Source organism: Brachypodium distachyon, chromosome 3 (genome assembly GCF_000005505.3).
Source record: "Brachypodium distachyon strain Bd21 chromosome 3, Brachypodium_distachyon_v3.0, whole genome shotgun sequence".
Lineage (NCBI taxonomy): Eukaryota > Viridiplantae > Streptophyta > Magnoliopsida > Poales > Poaceae > Brachypodium > Brachypodium distachyon.
In genome coordinates this window covers 56,441,798-56,457,633 of record NC_016133.3, presented here as the reverse complement: position 1 = coordinate 56,457,633, position 15,836 = coordinate 56,441,798, and the positions used below count along the sequence as shown (strand labels likewise).

Below are 15,836 nucleotides of genomic sequence, written 5' to 3'. Positions count from 1 at the left end.
TCTAGCTGACATGGTTTTAAACCAAATTTCTCCATCTCAACCAATTTGTCACAGACACAAACGATTGAGTTTGGTGAGCCGCGACGACGCGCGTAGCCGGTAGCTTTCGAAATCACACTTCTTACATGTATTGAACTAACTTTCGCTTTCTCTGGCAATATAGTTGGTACCCCATGACAACCACAACACATCTAATGATAATTGACAACCCTGTGAGAAAAGCTTGCTTCTTATCCATTGGATGCATACGAGTGCAAAACCGTACTTGTTTTGCATGGTTTGCTGTCGGCAGTCTTCGTTGCAAAAGATAAAAAGACAGTTTCATCACGCAAATGATTTTATATACTTTTTCCGTCCAACAACGGATATCTTAACTTTGACTAGATTTGAATGCATCTATACACTAGGTCATGTTTAGATATATCTAAATTTTGACAAATTTGAGACATCTTTTGTTCGACGGAGGGAGTATTAAAAACTCGGCAACAAGATCACATGAAAAGAAAATGCACTCCACTCGTGTTGGTATACTGTCACATATCAAGTAGTTCACGAGTCCTTTTGATCCGGTAAATATGAAAATTGAATTGGGTTGTGCCAAGTGGGTCCTGTAGGTATGAAAACGCACGTCTTGATCCTCGTTGTGCACTAAATGGTCCCACATGTCTTAGCCGGGCCTAACATGTCCACGTGGTGCTCTGATGCCTCAGATAGCCAATTGGCTGTTGTGAAATTTTTACAAAAGAGGATTTAGAAGCCTCCGTTGGGAATAAAGGATTTTTATAGGAAAAGAATTGTACAAGAAATTTTCCCATGACGTCATTTAGATTGTTGGATAGGTTTACACATTTTCTATAAGAAACTTAATTTCTCTTCACTTTTTGGAGGATTCCAAATATTTGCTTAAACCTCTTCTTCTTTTTTCACTTCCTTTGAGAAGTCAGGTGCAACATGTGCCTTTGTTTCTCCTCTTCTCTCTTGAGTTTTTTTTCCTCCCATATTCATAAGAGGCATCCGGACAGACAAACAATTGTGTTGTATCGTTCTTGTGATTTTTTATAGAAATCTATAAAACATGACGTCTAATTCCTGAAAACAAATTGATCCTGTCATTTTTCTATTCGCGTGCTTTTCCTACTTACCTATAAACCTAAACCCGTGTTTTTTTTAGTATCCACAACAACGCGTTTTTTTTTTAGGGGTATCTCTTTCATAGCCATGATGGGCCGACAGCATCGTCTCGGACGTACACGCCTAAAGAAGGGCTAAACTACAGAGCACATTTACTTGGGCCTTTCTCTTTCCAGCCCATGAAGATCTGGTGATTAATAATTTCGCGATGTTCCCTCTTCCCCGTCAAAGAAAAAAAAACACGTCATGCAGTTAACTTCATTCGCATCTTGCTACTAGTCGTAGAAAAGGATCAACATCACATCAATCATCTTCTGGTTCATGGTGGACGTGACGGTGCACCAAACCCGACCGTGTGCGCGTGCGTGGACGCATCTGTGCACGCACCTCTTGGACAGAAAGGTTTGCTGACACTGCAATAATAACACTTGGCGTCCACGACAAGTCTGGTCACAAGATGAACTCGATCGATCCCACTGCGACGAGACTTCACCGTGGCCCCTGACAACACTACTACAGCTAGGTACAGAAATTTTTCCGAGATCCAGCATATTCAGTTGCAGCCTATGAAGATAGAACGTAGGAGTACTTCCAAGATCGATCGATCGATCCCACTAACACTGCAAAATCAACAGTCGGCAGAACGCGATGCGCACACGCTATAAAAAGGCCACATTCCCCGGTGCGTGAGCGTGGCAACTGGGTGCTCCATCGATCTTCTCTGCAAGTTCAAGTTTAAGACTAGCGGTGCCGTGCGTTAGCTATATATGACTCGAGGAAGAGGCGGGGCGGCGGTGCTCCTCCTCCTGATCCTCGGCGCGAGGATGAGCGGCGGCGCCGAAGCGGCGAGGACTTACACGGTGGGCGACTACGGCGGGTGGAAGTTCAACGTCCGCGGGTGGGCCAGAGGGAAGACCTTCCGCGCCGGCGACGTGCTCGGTGAGTTCTCCCAGACTCTGTCTGACACGACGCGGCCGCGGCCCTGACTTGTCTGATGGACACGGCCGCATCCGCATGCGTGCAGAGTTCAGGTATAACCGGGCGGTGCACGACGTGGCGGCGGTGGACGCGGCGGCGTACCGGAGCTGCTCACCGGGCAGGTGGAAGGCGCTGCGGAGCGGGCACGACAAGGTGAGGCTGGTCAAGGGCACGCACTACTTCATCTGCACCGTCAGGGGACACTGCAAGGCCAACATGAAGATCGCCGTCACGGTCATTTAGCTGTCGTCTCTCGATCAGTGGCTATAAATCGGCGTATACGTCCAGATCTTTTTTCTTTTTTTTTTGAGAAAAATATACGTCCAGATCTATCCAGAGCCGGTGTTGCTTAACGCACGGCGGATTAACCAGATCATCATGCAGTTGGCTTATCATGGACTTGTACTACGTGTAAGGGGCGATATGCTTCTCTATTAAAAGAAAATGTCTAGCATTATCGAATTCAATAAGAGGATAGAATAAGTCGAAACAAAAACTGACCCCAAAGATCCTGATAAAATAAAAGGTTACAACAAGAAACCTTGAAGTCAAGATCTCTAGATCAATCCATCATGGTCAGTATCTTGATGTCTTTTCATGTGTACCTAGTGATAAAATTGCTCAACACCAGATGTGCACATGTTAGAGTAACCTCATATGTAGTTTTTGAAAAGTCACATGAGTTAACAGTTCGTGAAACCTCTGATCCCCTCGTCGAACCAACGAGAAAAAAGACCAAAATAAAAGAAGTACAAACAACGAGATCCACTAGCTCCATGTGGACGGAAATAAAACCGAAGAACCGTCGTTCCATACACCGTCGGCTCCACCGCTAAGTATTTCTTGGAGGTGATTCTACAGTAGATCAAGTTGTTTTTGAGGTGTTGTGCTCCGGATGGGAAAAACTAGTTAAGGTAGAACGCAACTACTAGAAAATAAGTTGAAAGAGACAAAATTAACCACGGGTAACCTTTGACACTTTGCCGCGGACACAATTGGAATGTGTAATTTACATACACTGACACACAAGAGTCACGACTCGCGCGACAGCAAAGTTACATATTCCGTATGTTAATTTATTATTTTATTACAAAACACTAGCTTGTCGCGAGTGGTGGCTCTACAAAATTCGCATGCATGAACACCGTGTACAAATTTACATGTAACATTGAGCGCGACAGTAAAAGAGGTTTCAAAACCTGCCAAAATTAATAAAGACAAACCATTTCTCACTAGCTAGCCACAGCGCGCATGCGAGCTAAGAAGACAATTCAGTCGATCCCGGCCTGGACCAGCTGCGATCTCCGACGAGGAAATCATGCCCGGTCGAGGGGGAAAAAACGGACGAGCCGTACGTGACGAGAAAAGAAAAAAAACAGACGTACCTACACTAAATTAAAAGCAGCTTCGACAAATTGTGTTTTGTGTGTGTTGTTGGTTCCGTAATTCCATGCATGCATTCCTGCCCCGCGACTGTTGTCAATCCATCCGTGTGGATCGATCGATCGACACGCGCGCACGCCGCACGCAAACGGCCGGGGCACCGGCTTAGGCGACGACGGCGCACGGGGCGGCTCCGGCGGGTCGCTTGACGAACCGGCCCTTCATCCGGGGCCGCTTCTCGGCGTTGAGCTTCCGGACCTCGTACCGTATCTTCTTGGCGAAGAGCCGCGTCCGCCGCTTCTCCCTGTACCGCGACACCCGCGCCTCCCGCCACCCGCCGTCGTCCGCCGCTGGCCTCGCCGCCCGTCCCCCTCCCGCCGCTGCCGTCCACATGCCCTGCGCGCACACAAAAATCATATGTGCTGTGTACAGTCATTTACACGCCCGGAATCGAGTATAATGAAGTGCACAGAATGGAATTCGGACCGAGTAGTAGTGGTCGTGGAGTAGCAGGTCGTCGAGCTGCCCGCCGTGCGGGCGCCGGCCGTCGGTCCACGGCGAGCTGCCCCAGCCCTCGATGACCGCCTCGTAGTTTAGCCTCAGATCCAGGCTCCGCTTCAAGAACCCCGCATCCGCAGCCTCGCCGTAGCTCGCCGTCGCCGCCTTGTGTTCGAAACTGCCGTCGTCGTCGTCCACCAATGTCGGCGGGCTGCTGCGTCTGGCGCCGCCATCGGTCTCCACCTTGACAGGTCGCCCGGCGTCGACGCCCTTGTGATCTCCTGACAGCGGCGAGACGAGCCCTAGCGCCTCCATGTAGAACGAGTCCTCGGCCATCAGCTGCTCGTTGCCGCCCAGGGCGTCTTGGCCGCCCAGGAGCGCTTCCATGTCCGCCGCGAACTCCCTCAGCTCCGCGTCCGTCGGCCCGAAACTCGCAAAGCAATCGGGGAGCTCCTGAACGGGAGATGACGATGATGCCGGGCCGACCAGCTGCTTATTCGTGTCTTCTCCCACCACGAAGGCGTTGTCGTTGTCGTTGCCGATGGCATAATAATCCTCGACCGGAGGCGGCGAGCAGAACTCGCCGAGGGCGGGGTCGAAGACGGGCACGCGGTACAGCAGCTGCTGTTCCTCCTCATCCTCTGCCGCCGCCGCTCTCTGCTCGTCAGACGACTCTCCGCCGGCGCCCGCCTGATGATCATCGGGCACTCGGACTACGAGCCGCCTCGACAGCAGCAGCTGCCCCACGCTCTTCACGGGCGGCCGCCGCGTGCGCGCCTTCCGCTTCGCCCACGCCACGCCTCCCTGCAGCCGCTTCGCCTTCGTTGCCGTCTTTGTCGCCATCGTCGTCTCCGATGCCACGCCGCCCTCGACCGGCATCGGCATCGGCATGGCGCCCCGCAGGCGGAGGCGCTCGTGGCGCCTGGCGAGCGGGTTGGCCGAGTGCACGGACGTGTCGCAGCTCTGGCACAGGAACGCGTCGTCCGCCGCGCAGTACCACCGCGCCCGCCGCCGCATGCACCCGTCGCACGCCCGCGCCGCCTTCCCCCCCACCGCCGCCGACGCCCCGCCGCCGCCGCCCGCCTTCCGCTCCGAGCTACTCATCTCTCTAGCTCTGCTTAACCAATTTCTTCCAGCACAAACGAAAACACAAGCTTAATTCTTCGTGTACAAGTAGAATCACATCACCATAATTTGCACTGCTAGCGAAGCTAGCTAAACGAGAAGATTTTGCGCGACGGGGATCGAATGACGAAGAAATATCGGCGGATTCTAGGGCTATTTGAGCGGGGGCATGCATGGCCCAGCAGGCCAGCACTTTGCGCTTTATGTTCTTCTGGGTGGGACCCGCCTGCCAGGCCTTATCCGGAACCCGATTGGCTTACCGCTAATACGCTATCCGTTTCCGTGGTCTGCGATTGGCCGCAGCCAGATTCCGGGCGGGGCCCGCCTCGCGGGGGGATAGGCGACACGTCAGCAGAGCTCATCGTGTCAAGGCTGAAAAGGGCATGCTTTATCCTGTATGTGTGCATATATCCACATCAGCTATCACGTAGAGACGAAGAAATTTGCCGGCCAGTTAATTGAAAAGGAAGGAGAAAAAACTCATGTCCATGTAAAATCTTGTGGTACCTTTTGAAACTCCGTACGGGGATCATTGGACACGTACGGTTAAAAGGCAGCTGTTTTCGAATGGTGCACTTTGGTTATAATATTATCCCCTGCGCGCGAGCTCAAATCCAAACCTGTCGTGCCACCCTGAAAAATGCACCCTGACCCGTACTTTTCACTGAAGAAGAGAGCATTTGCTTTATTGGATCCATCCATGGATTTTAGATTCCGGAAATGCTGGCAGAAATGTGGTTTTGAGTTGGTGCCAAGGGAAAAATAATAATATGTGCAGGCCAAATCGTTGTGCCTTCAATTTGGAACGTAGCAGAGAGACAGAGAGATCAGCATGGGTTCAGAAAAGACCCGGCCGTACGGACTCCAATCTGTGTATGGGACACCAAATCTGTCATGTTCTGATGATTTCCTCTGTAATTTTACATGTTTGTAGCTGCTTCGAGTTTAACCTTTCTCCCTTGGTGTAATAATCCGGCCCCTTTGTCTGTCTCCGTTTTTGTTCGTTCGATCGCCGGTGCCGTCTGTCAGGTTCGTCAGAAAATACCTTCTCTGCAACTCTAGACAGGAGGAGGCCGTCGTTCAGATAAATTTTCCCATGTTTTTCATCGATTAATCCTACGGACGCCTAGCCAAGAAAATGCCATGTATGTGATGTGAACTCCTCGATTGATGCAACTGTCTAATTGCTCATTTTATTTTCCCAGCAGGGTCCTTCCTCTTCCTCTGGTCCTCGCAAGAACAATCCGTTTTTCTGCACGCAACGACTCAGATAATTCCTTTTTGAGGCGAATGGCAATTGGTCAATTCGAACATGTACACACACATTGGGGTACTAGTTCATGCATGGTACTATGAACATGCTCTTACTGAAACCCACCACTTACATGGCACCAAGACGATCGATTCGACTGAATCACAAACAGATGCTCCGAGTTCTGAATTCCAACATAAACGACGGGTGAGTGTCTGCATGATATTTCTCATAGTCCCTTCCTGAACCCCAACCACCGCATGCAAATTGCCTTTTGGATCGATCTAAAAAATCCATACTCCTAATTCCAGCGCGAGAGAGCCTAGCTAGCTGATTACCTGGTCCCTGCAACGGGACATGCATCCATGTCAGGCTTGCACAAGTGGGAGTGAGTGCCCATGACCGGATCCTCGCGGTCCAGCCTTCCGGGGAGGGAAAGGAAGAGGAAGAAGACGGTTAGCTCGTCGCCGCGCTCCGGCCGGGCCTCCTCCGGACTAGAGCCAAATCCATTTGCAACCCAGATCTTGGGCAGCCACATGCGGCCGGTACGCGTCGCCGTCGGAGTTTCACCCGGATGGATATATTGGGCGAGGCATCTGGATTCCTGGCCGGAACAGCTGCCGGTGTCTGCCTTCATTTCTCACCGTGGCACTGTCTTCATCTGCTTCGACGTGGCAGGGCGCCCGGTTGTGTTTATCCAATCGATATTGTACGTCCCTGTCGATGGTCTTTGTACTCTGTCCAACATTTCGTTGAGTTCGTTTGCTTTCGCAGTAGGAAAGGTAAGTTCGATCGGTCAATGGACATGGATAATTTATAATTGAAACGTAAATTATTGAAATATTTGTGTCTCCGTTGCAACGCACGGATACTTAGCAGTATGAAATTTTCTTTCTGAATTTCTTTCGCAGTTTTTTTTTGACACTCCTGGCTTAAGATGTTATGGTCGTTGGGCCGTTTTTCCTTTTATTTAAGGTTATTCACGTGTTGCTGGGCCGGTACTATAGATTCGGCCGATTGGCCCAAACGGTTCGGCACTGCGCCTACGATCTGTCCAGTTCATCGCCGCCGCCGCCGCCGCCATCTTCCCATCCGGGTTCCCCGGCCCCAACCCAGCACCGCCGGCGAAATTCTGCTGTCCGCCAGCCAGCCGCCGAGCTATGTCTATTTGCGTTTTCCGCGAAACAATTTGAAGGGAGCCGGAGCTGGAGGAGTCGATTTCATTCTGCAATTGGGACAGGAGGACGACCAATTTCTGTTTGCATTGGAGGCGGACTCGAAAAGGAGTTAATCCCGGTCGGAATCCTCCTCCCTCTCCTCCAATTTTTTCAGGAGAGACGAGGATTTTCTGGTCTTGCGCCGGCGTAAGTAAATAGAGGAGGAGGCGCCGCTGTTGTCACAGCAGGGAAACACCAATAGGCCCAGTTGTTGATCCGTTGAAGCCATGAAGAACAAGAACGGACGCCGCAGGCGCATTGTAAGTACCTGTCGAATCTTTTGTTCCTTCGCGTTGATCGATTCATCCTTCACCTGTTGGTTAGTAATTTCCTTCTAAAGGCGATGCAGAAAGCAGCTTGCATGGAAGACAGGCTTAGCAAGCTGCCCAATGACCTCTTGCTCAACATTCTGGAGAGGTGGACACAGCTGATGCGTTAAGGACTTGCATCCTCTCGAAGCAAATGCTGAATCTCCCCGCTATGCTCTCGCACTTCTTCATAAGTTTTGATTCCATTATGTCTCACCACAATATAGACAGCAGTTTCACCTGGGGTCAGTTGATGCGAAACAACCGTGCTGTGACTCATATAACAGATAACATCTTGAGAACCAGGAGCCCAGAAATTAGTATCCGCAAACTAAGCATGATTGCCTCTCCATCGGCAAATCCGTTGCCCGTGCCATGGCAGCCCAGAAGGTTGACACAGCTGAGTTTGAGATCAGAACTGAGAAGTCCTGGCATATCTGCACTCATGCTGATTTCCTCCACCATGCGAAGCAGTTCAATTCTTTTCTTGGTGCTTGTCCAGATGCATTTGCTGGCCTCAGGAGCCTGTGGCTGTTCAACATGAGGTTTGGTGAACTGGACATGCCCATCATCCTTGGCACTTGCAAGCGCCTGGAGTCATTGCATTTAACCCGCTGTTATTCTGGGATCCATTCTGTGCTGCAAGTTGAACATGCTCAACTTGTTGAGCTTGAGATTGGTGAAGGGAAATTTGAAAGAATTGAACTGACATGTCTACCGAAACTCCAACAGGTGAGCTATAGTCGTTGGTCATGTAATGAATGTCCCATGGATTTTGGTTTTGTACCACAGCTTTCAAAGCTAACCCTCAATCAAACTGGTATCGAATCGGATAATGTTCTTGTGTTAAGTCAGCTCCTTGCTAACGTCCCGTCCATAAGCGATCTGCATCTGAATTTTCAAAGTGAAAAGATACTCATTTCGATCGTATATGTTCCTTTGCACTCTGCAGGCGTCATATTTAAATTTAACAGTAGTAACTTAAGCCTTAAGTTGCCACTTGAGAATGTAATTTATTTGCACCTTGCACTCAATTCTTAATTTGTTTTTTAAATCCCAGATCTGGGTTCTTCCTGAATGTCCGGAACCGCTCACTCCCTTGCTCAGCAAACTGCAGCGCGTGAATCTGGACAATCTTCCAGAAGGATGTGATTGGTCTTGGACAATGTTCATTCTTGAAGCTGCACCCTCCCTTAAGGAGCTATGCATCACAGTATGGGATCATTGGTGCAACATGGTGACAAACACAGAGTTTCGGAAGGCAAATGGCTACTGCGAGAAAGAAGACGTGAAGTGGAAGCCATCTGTCTCTGATTTCAAGCACATTAATCTGGCTAAGCTCAGAATCTACGGCTTCCAACCTGATGACAACTTTCTACGATACGTCATGCGTGTCTTTGAAGTTGCCGTCAATATGAAGGAGATATCTCTTCATGACAGAAAGGTGTGTGGACGCTGTGCTCACTTGGATCCCGGGATCAAGGTTTGTCCATCGAGATATCCACGGACCGCTGAGGAGAGGGAGCAAATTACCGAGGGGTCGGGTTTGGCTTCGCCTGCTGTGATTCACTTCCTGTCCTAATTGAAAAAGGAGATAATCTCCATAATTCAGTAGTTATTGTGTTTGTACTTCCTTCAACTGAAACATGTACTAGTGCCAAATGCAGAAAAAAGCTAGAAAAGTAGATCTGTGGCATCTTTTTCAGATGTTAAAACCAAATGCTTGTTGAATTGGAATAAGTTATAAGTTTATTTCATTCTAATGCAGTTGTTTAAAAAAATCATACGATAGATGTATTGCAATGATTTCTGCCCTGATGATTACTGTACCATCTCTCAAGGAGGAAGAACATGCATGGTTAGATAGTTGTGACTTGTGAGTAGAACAGCTTTTGAGGTAATAGTGACGACTTCAGCGTTTCTGCATTTAGTATTGTGTACCACATTCAACAGTTATTCGGTATATTCTTTTGCTCTATGTTTACCATACAATCTGCGTGGAGCACGGTAACACTACTGCTCTCATAATCCAATATCCTGCGACAAAAGACCTTTTCTTTACTCACTGTGGGTCAGTTGATCCGAATCAATAAAGACAACGGTTTCACCTGGGGTCAGATCCGAATCAACCGTGCTGTTGCTCATATATATAACAGATAACATCTTGAGCACAAGGAACCCAGAAATTAGTATCCGCAAACTAAGAATCAGATTCACCTTGAATAATCATGATTTTCTCTCCATGGGCAAATCTGTTGCCCGTGCCATGGCAGCCCGAAGGTTGAGACAGCTGAGTTTGAGATGATTACTGAGAAGGCCTGGCAGATCGTTTTGCCTGATTTGGAAGGTACTCCGTAGCATAGAGACAGAGAGGTCAGCATGGGTTCAGAAAAGACGCGGCCGTTTGGGCTCCTATCTGTGTATGGGATACCAAATCTGTCATGTTCTAATGATTTCCTCTGTAATTCTACATGTTTGTAGCTGCTTGAAGTTTAACCTTCTCCCTTGGTGTAATTCATCCGTCATTCCGTCCCCTTTATCTGCCTAATTTTTTGTTCGTTCGGTGGTCGGTGCCTCTGTCAGGTTCGTCAGAAAAATACCTTCTCTGCACTCTGCAGCTCTAGACAGGAGGCCGTCGTTCAGATAAATTTTCCCATGTTTTCATCGATTAATCCTATGGACGCCTAGCCAAGATAATGCCATGCATGTGATGTGAACTCCTCGATTGATGCAACTGTCCAGTTGCCTTTTACTTTGTTTTCCAGCAGGGTCATTCCTGGTACTGGCAAGAATCATCTGTTTTTTCTGCACGGAACGCACTCAGATAATTCCTTTTTGAGGCGTATGGTAATTGGTCAATTCGAACATGTACACACATTGGAGTACTAGTACAGTTTATGCATGGTACTATGAGGCTGAGCTAAGAAATACAGTGTAGTATATGCACGCTCTTACTGAAACCCACCACTTTACACGGCACCAAGACGATTCGAATGAATTACTCCTACAAATAAATACTCCGAGTACCCTATTCCAATATAAACGGGTGAGTTAAGAACGGATGCCCGCGGCTGCCTTCACTTCTCACCGTGGCACTGTCTTCATCTGCGTTTATCCAGTCGATGGTCTTTACTCTCTCCAACATTTGCTTTTGCAGTTATATGAATTTCTTTCACAGTTTTCTTTGGACACTCCTGACTTTTTTTTGGAGGACCTGACCTTTTTTTTCTGAGCGCAACCTGACCTTTTTCTAGGCAACGGACACTTGATGTTGGTCATTGGGCCGTCTTCCTTTTTCTGGGCCGGCACTACAGATTCGGCCAAATGGCCCAAATGGTTTGGCACTGTTGCAGCAGTGCAGCCTACGACGAATCCTAGTCTGTACCGATAGGAATAAGAGATTGCCTGCACTGCTGCAATGCGATAACCGATAGGGCCGGTGGCGGAGCTTTTGGGTGCTTCCCGTTTTTTCACTGGGCCATCTTCTGTCTTTTTGTTGCTGGGTCACCAATTGCCCAAATAGCATTCTAAAAAACTAAACAAAAAAAAGAAGAGGAAGCGTCGCGGAGTTTACTCCTAAAGAAGCGAGGACCGCCGCCGCCATCTTCCGCCCCCCACCTCAGCCGGCCCTCCGCCGCCGGCCAAAATCTTACTGGTTGACATAAGAGGAATCTCTAAGAGGGAACCCTCCCACAGTCCCACGGATGCTGCATTCCTGCCGCCAACAGCCTCCGCCCCAGACGGCCCTCGCCGCCGGCCGGCCGGCGACAGGTTTAATCATGGGTTGCTGGGCCTATTCCGGCCTGTTGGCCCAAACTCTTACATAGAAGATGAACCCTGGATCCTAGTACCGCCGCTACCTATCAACCACCACACCGCCCCCCTGTTCTCAAAAAAAAAAAAACACGCAGCCCCCGTCCCCGGCTCCCCCCTCCCCACCCCCAGCCGGCCCTAGCCGCCGGCCTGCCGGCGATAGTCCGAGCCCTTGCGCCCACTCCGCCTGCTTTGTCAGACCCAGAGGTATGTCTATTTGCGTTTTTCGCGAAATATTTTTCAAGGAAGCTGTTGGCGGACGTGCTGATTTCCTTCTGCAATCGGGACAGTAAGGAGTCCTTTTGGAGGAGAGCCGGCGAATAGTCGGATCGCGCCGCCCTAAATAAAGAGAGGAGGAGGAGGATTAGGCGTCCATCGATCAAATAAGGCGGCGCCCGCAATTGTCACGGGAAGGAACACCAATCATCCCAGGTTTTCATTCTCGGATCAGCCATGAAGAACAGAAAGGGTCGCCGCAGCCGCAATGTAAGTGCTTCTTCTTTTGATCCCGCTGTTCTTCCTTCGCGTTAATTGGTTCATCTCGAGGCTAATTTGTTGTTCTTTCTCCTGCTACAAATGCCATGCATAGAAGGCAACTTGCAATGAAGCTGCCACTAGCAACGGAGACAGGTTTAGCACGCTGCCTGACGACATTCTGCTCAACGTCCTGGAGAGGGTGGAGACGCTCGACGCCCTCAGGACTTGCATCCTCTCGAAGCGAATGCTGAAGCTCCCCACCATGCTCTCGCACATCGACGTCGACATTTATTCCCTCGCTTACTACGGAAGCTTCCGCGACTTGGTCCGGATCAATGGCGCCGTGGCTGATGTAACAGAGAACATCTTGAGCACGAGGTCCCCCGAAATCCCTATCCGCAAGCTCAAGGTCAGATTCGTCTTGAGGCATTATGACTTCCTATCCATCGTCAAATCTTTTGCCCGTGCCATGGCAACCCAGAAGGTCGAGAAAGCTGAGATTGAGATCATGACAGAGAAGATTAAGTACCAGTACTGCACTCCTGCTGATCGCCTCGACTCTGCCAAGAAGTTCAATACTATTCTTGACGCTTGTCCGGATGCATTTCCTGGCCTCACAAGCCTATGGCTGCACAATATGTCGTTTGGTGAACTGGACATCCCCAACATCCTCAGCACATGCAAGCGCTTGCAGTCTTTTCATTTAACCTACTGCGACACAGGGACCCGTTCCGTGCTGCAAATAGAACATGATCAACTCATTGAGCTTGAGATCGACTATGGGAAATTTGAGACAGTTAAGCTCACCTATCTACCAAAACTGCAACAAGTGAGCTATAATAATTGGTGTTACGAAGATCAACCGCTGTCTTTTGGTTTTGTCCCCCAGCTTTCAAAGCTAAGCCTCACTAGAACAGCTGTCCGTTCGGACAGGGCTCTCGAATTAAGTCAGGTCCTTGCTAACTTCCCCTCCATAAGTGAACTGCATCTCGATTTCCAAAGTGAAAAAAGGTACTCACTTCACTTCAGTCATCTGTCTCATTCCCACTCTATGATATGGTTAAATGTAACAGTGTAATTTAGTTTATTTGCAGCATCCCCTAAATTCTTAATTTGCTTCTTCCATCCCAGATTTGGGTTCTACCAGAATGCCCGAAACTGCTTGCGCCTGTGCTTGGCAAACTATGGCTTGTGGATCTGGACAATCTTCCTGAAGGATGTGATATTGCTTGGACAATGTTCATTCTTCAAGCTGCACCCTTCCTTAAGGAGCTATGCATCACAGTATGGGATCATTGGTGCCACATGGTGACAGACAAGGAGCGTCGGAAGGCAGAGGGGTATTGTAACAAATTAAACGTGGAGTGGAAGCCATCTGTTTCTGGTTTCAGGCATATGAATCTTGCCAAGCTCACCATCTATGGCTTCCAACCCGACGATAACTTCATGCAGTACATCAGGTGTGTCCTGGAAGCTGCGGTGAACTTGGAAGAGATATCTCTACATGACAAGAAGGCGTGCAAGCGCTGTAAAGACTTGGATTCCAAGAACAAAGATAGTCCGATAAGATATCCACAGAACGACATGGAGAGGAAGCATATTGTAGAAGAATTGGGAACGGCTTGGCCTGCTGTGGTTCACTTCCGGTCCTAGATAAATGAAAATGAGATGCATTGTAATATCATTCTATGTAAGGGTTGTCCTACTCCACTTCACCTAAATATGGAGTTAAGAGGTGTTTGGGGCAAGTTTGTGTAGTGGAGCTGTCCCAAACACGCCGTAGTTGGAAGGAGTTCCTGAACTCCATAACTCAATAGTTACTGTGTGTGTGTGTGTGTACACTTCTGTTTCCCCTTCAATTGCCATGTTTTGAGTATTTTGATATTTCTGATGCTCCCTTTAGTAAGTTTTTATCCCCTTCAATTGCCATGTTTTGTATATTTTGATATTTCTGATGCTCCCTTTAGTAAGTTTTTAGTAAGTGGACTGTGGCATGATTATTACAGTTCCATTCCCTGATTTAAACTTTCCACGGTTATTGTGAGAGTAATCCTTGCTTAGGAGAAGGCAGCAAGTTTTTTTCTACAACTAGTACTAATCGGTTTGCAAGTCAACTGTTATTGTGAGAGAACTAAGGAACTCCATAGCTCACATTGGAAGCTTGCAAAAACAAATTGGGTATTGTCCCAAAAAGTAGTGGCAGTTTTTTTCTAGAACTAGTACTAATATGGTTTGCAAGTCAACGGTTATTGTGAGAGAACTAATGAACTCCATAGCTCATGTTGGAAGCTTGCAAAAATAAATTGAGTATTGTCTCAAAAAGTAGTTGGAGTATATTATACATGTATGTACCTTAGTGTTTCACACTTCTATTGCTGACCGGATTCTCCAGATTCCTCTTAGCAGCCGTATTGGCGATGATTTTCTCAGCTGGCCTTACACCAAGTTCGGGATATATTCCGTTCGGTCAGCTTACCATTTAGCTCGCTCGGCGAATGCTTGTGATCTGAGCAAAACTGGACGTGGCTTGTCCTCTTCGGCCATGGAGGGCAGTCTCTGAAATCAACTATGGGCGATTAAGGTGCTTGGTAAGATGAAGATTAACTTTTGGCGCTTTGCGCATGATTTTCTCCCTTCAGGTCTTCAGCTTCGTTTGAGACACATCCCAGCTGATGATGCATGTGTTTATTGCAATCGTGCGGAGAGTACAGAACATGCCTTTCTCTTTTGTCAGTTTGCGGTTGAGGTCTGGCATCACATTAAATCTGAATATGATCTGCAGCTGCAAAGAAGAAATTTCGTTACTTGCAAGCACTGGGTTCTGGATTGCATTGCTCGGTCTAGCCACAGACAAAGGGCTGTGATCACCACTGTTATCTGGCATTTATGGGAGGCTCGCAATGCAGTCCGCAACGGAGAAGCAATGCGTTCTCCTCGATCGGTGGCCATCCAGGCTAAGGCGTATTTGGATTTGATTGACGTCCATCTTCTGCAACCTACCTCTCTCAGGCGTGAGACCGTTTCTTCTTCTGTCCGTCGTTGGTCTCCGCCGCCGGATGGTTGGGTTTCAGTTAATGTTGATGCTGCCATTTTTCAGTCAGCCGGCAATATGGGTGTTGGAGTGCTAATTAGAGATCACATCGGAGCTTGCCTGATGGCCTGCAGTGAATTGATCAAGGATGTGGTCCAACCGGAGCTCGCTGAGGCCATGGCTATGCGCCGTGCTCTGTCTCTGGCGATAGGGGAAGGCTACAACAATATTATCATTCAGTCTGACTGTCTTTCACTGATTCAGCGTGTTCAGTCCCCGCTAGTGGACCGGAGTCTGATCGGCGTGGTTGTCCAAGAGATCAAAGTTCTGGCCGCGACCTGCTCTTCTGTTAGTTTTCGGCATGTTTTTCGTTCTAGTAATGAATCGGCACATGTTTTAGCTCGCTCCGCGGCACAGGTTGTTTCTCGTGTTTTCAGACTATGTAGCCCGGATTGTATCCGGGAAACTCTCTGTAATGATGTTCCGTAATCAATAAAGTGTTGGATCGTATTCTCTCTCTCAAAAAAGAAGAAGCTAGGGGTTAAAGTTGCATATAAGATTCAAATCCTAAGGCCGGTGAGCGCTCCACGCAGCAATCTGTTAGGGAAGGGGCCGTTTTTCTT

General features: G+C 48.6%; 3 protein-coding genes and 1 pseudogene across 3 annotated transcripts; 3 read left to right on the top strand and 1 right to left on the bottom strand.

Moving 5' to 3' along the window:
• Positions 1 to 1,675: 1,675 nt before the first annotated feature.
• Positions 1,676 to 2,579, top strand: LOC100842968 (basic blue protein). The gene is made up of 2 exons (XM_003572967.4): positions 1,676 to 2,070; positions 2,156 to 2,579. The coding sequence occupies exons 1-2, from the start codon at positions 1,899 to 1,901 to the stop codon at positions 2,350 to 2,352; spliced, it is 369 nt and encodes a 122-aa protein (XP_003573015.1). The 5' UTR covers positions 1,676 to 1,898; the 3' UTR covers positions 2,353 to 2,579.
• A 531-nt stretch (positions 2,580 to 3,110) lies between these two features.
• LOC100842660 (zinc finger protein CONSTANS-LIKE 16) lies at positions 3,111 to 5,489 on the bottom strand. Its single transcript, XM_024460875.1, has 2 exons — positions 3,979 to 5,489; positions 3,111 to 3,888 (listed from the first exon to the last, which is right to left on the bottom strand). Exons 1-2 carry the CDS (start codon positions 5,092 to 5,094, stop codon positions 3,658 to 3,660), a joined length of 1,347 nt encoding a protein of 448 aa, XP_024316643.1. The 5' UTR covers positions 5,095 to 5,489; the 3' UTR covers positions 3,111 to 3,657.
• A 2,423-nt stretch (positions 5,490 to 7,912) lies between these two features.
• On the top strand, positions 7,913 to 9,676 carry LOC100842354 (annotated as a pseudogene).
• A 2,078-nt stretch (positions 9,677 to 11,754) lies between these two features.
• On the top strand, positions 11,755 to 14,105 carry LOC104583862 (putative F-box/LRR-repeat protein At5g02700). Its single transcript, XM_014900290.2, has 4 exons — positions 11,755 to 11,912; positions 11,996 to 12,191; positions 12,295 to 13,189; positions 13,312 to 14,105. Exons 2-4 carry the CDS (start codon positions 12,159 to 12,161, stop codon positions 13,833 to 13,835), a joined length of 1,452 nt encoding a protein of 483 aa, XP_014755776.1. The 5' UTR covers positions 11,755 to 11,912; positions 11,996 to 12,158; the 3' UTR covers positions 13,836 to 14,105.
• The last annotated feature ends 1,731 nt before the right edge of the window (positions 14,106 to 15,836 follow it).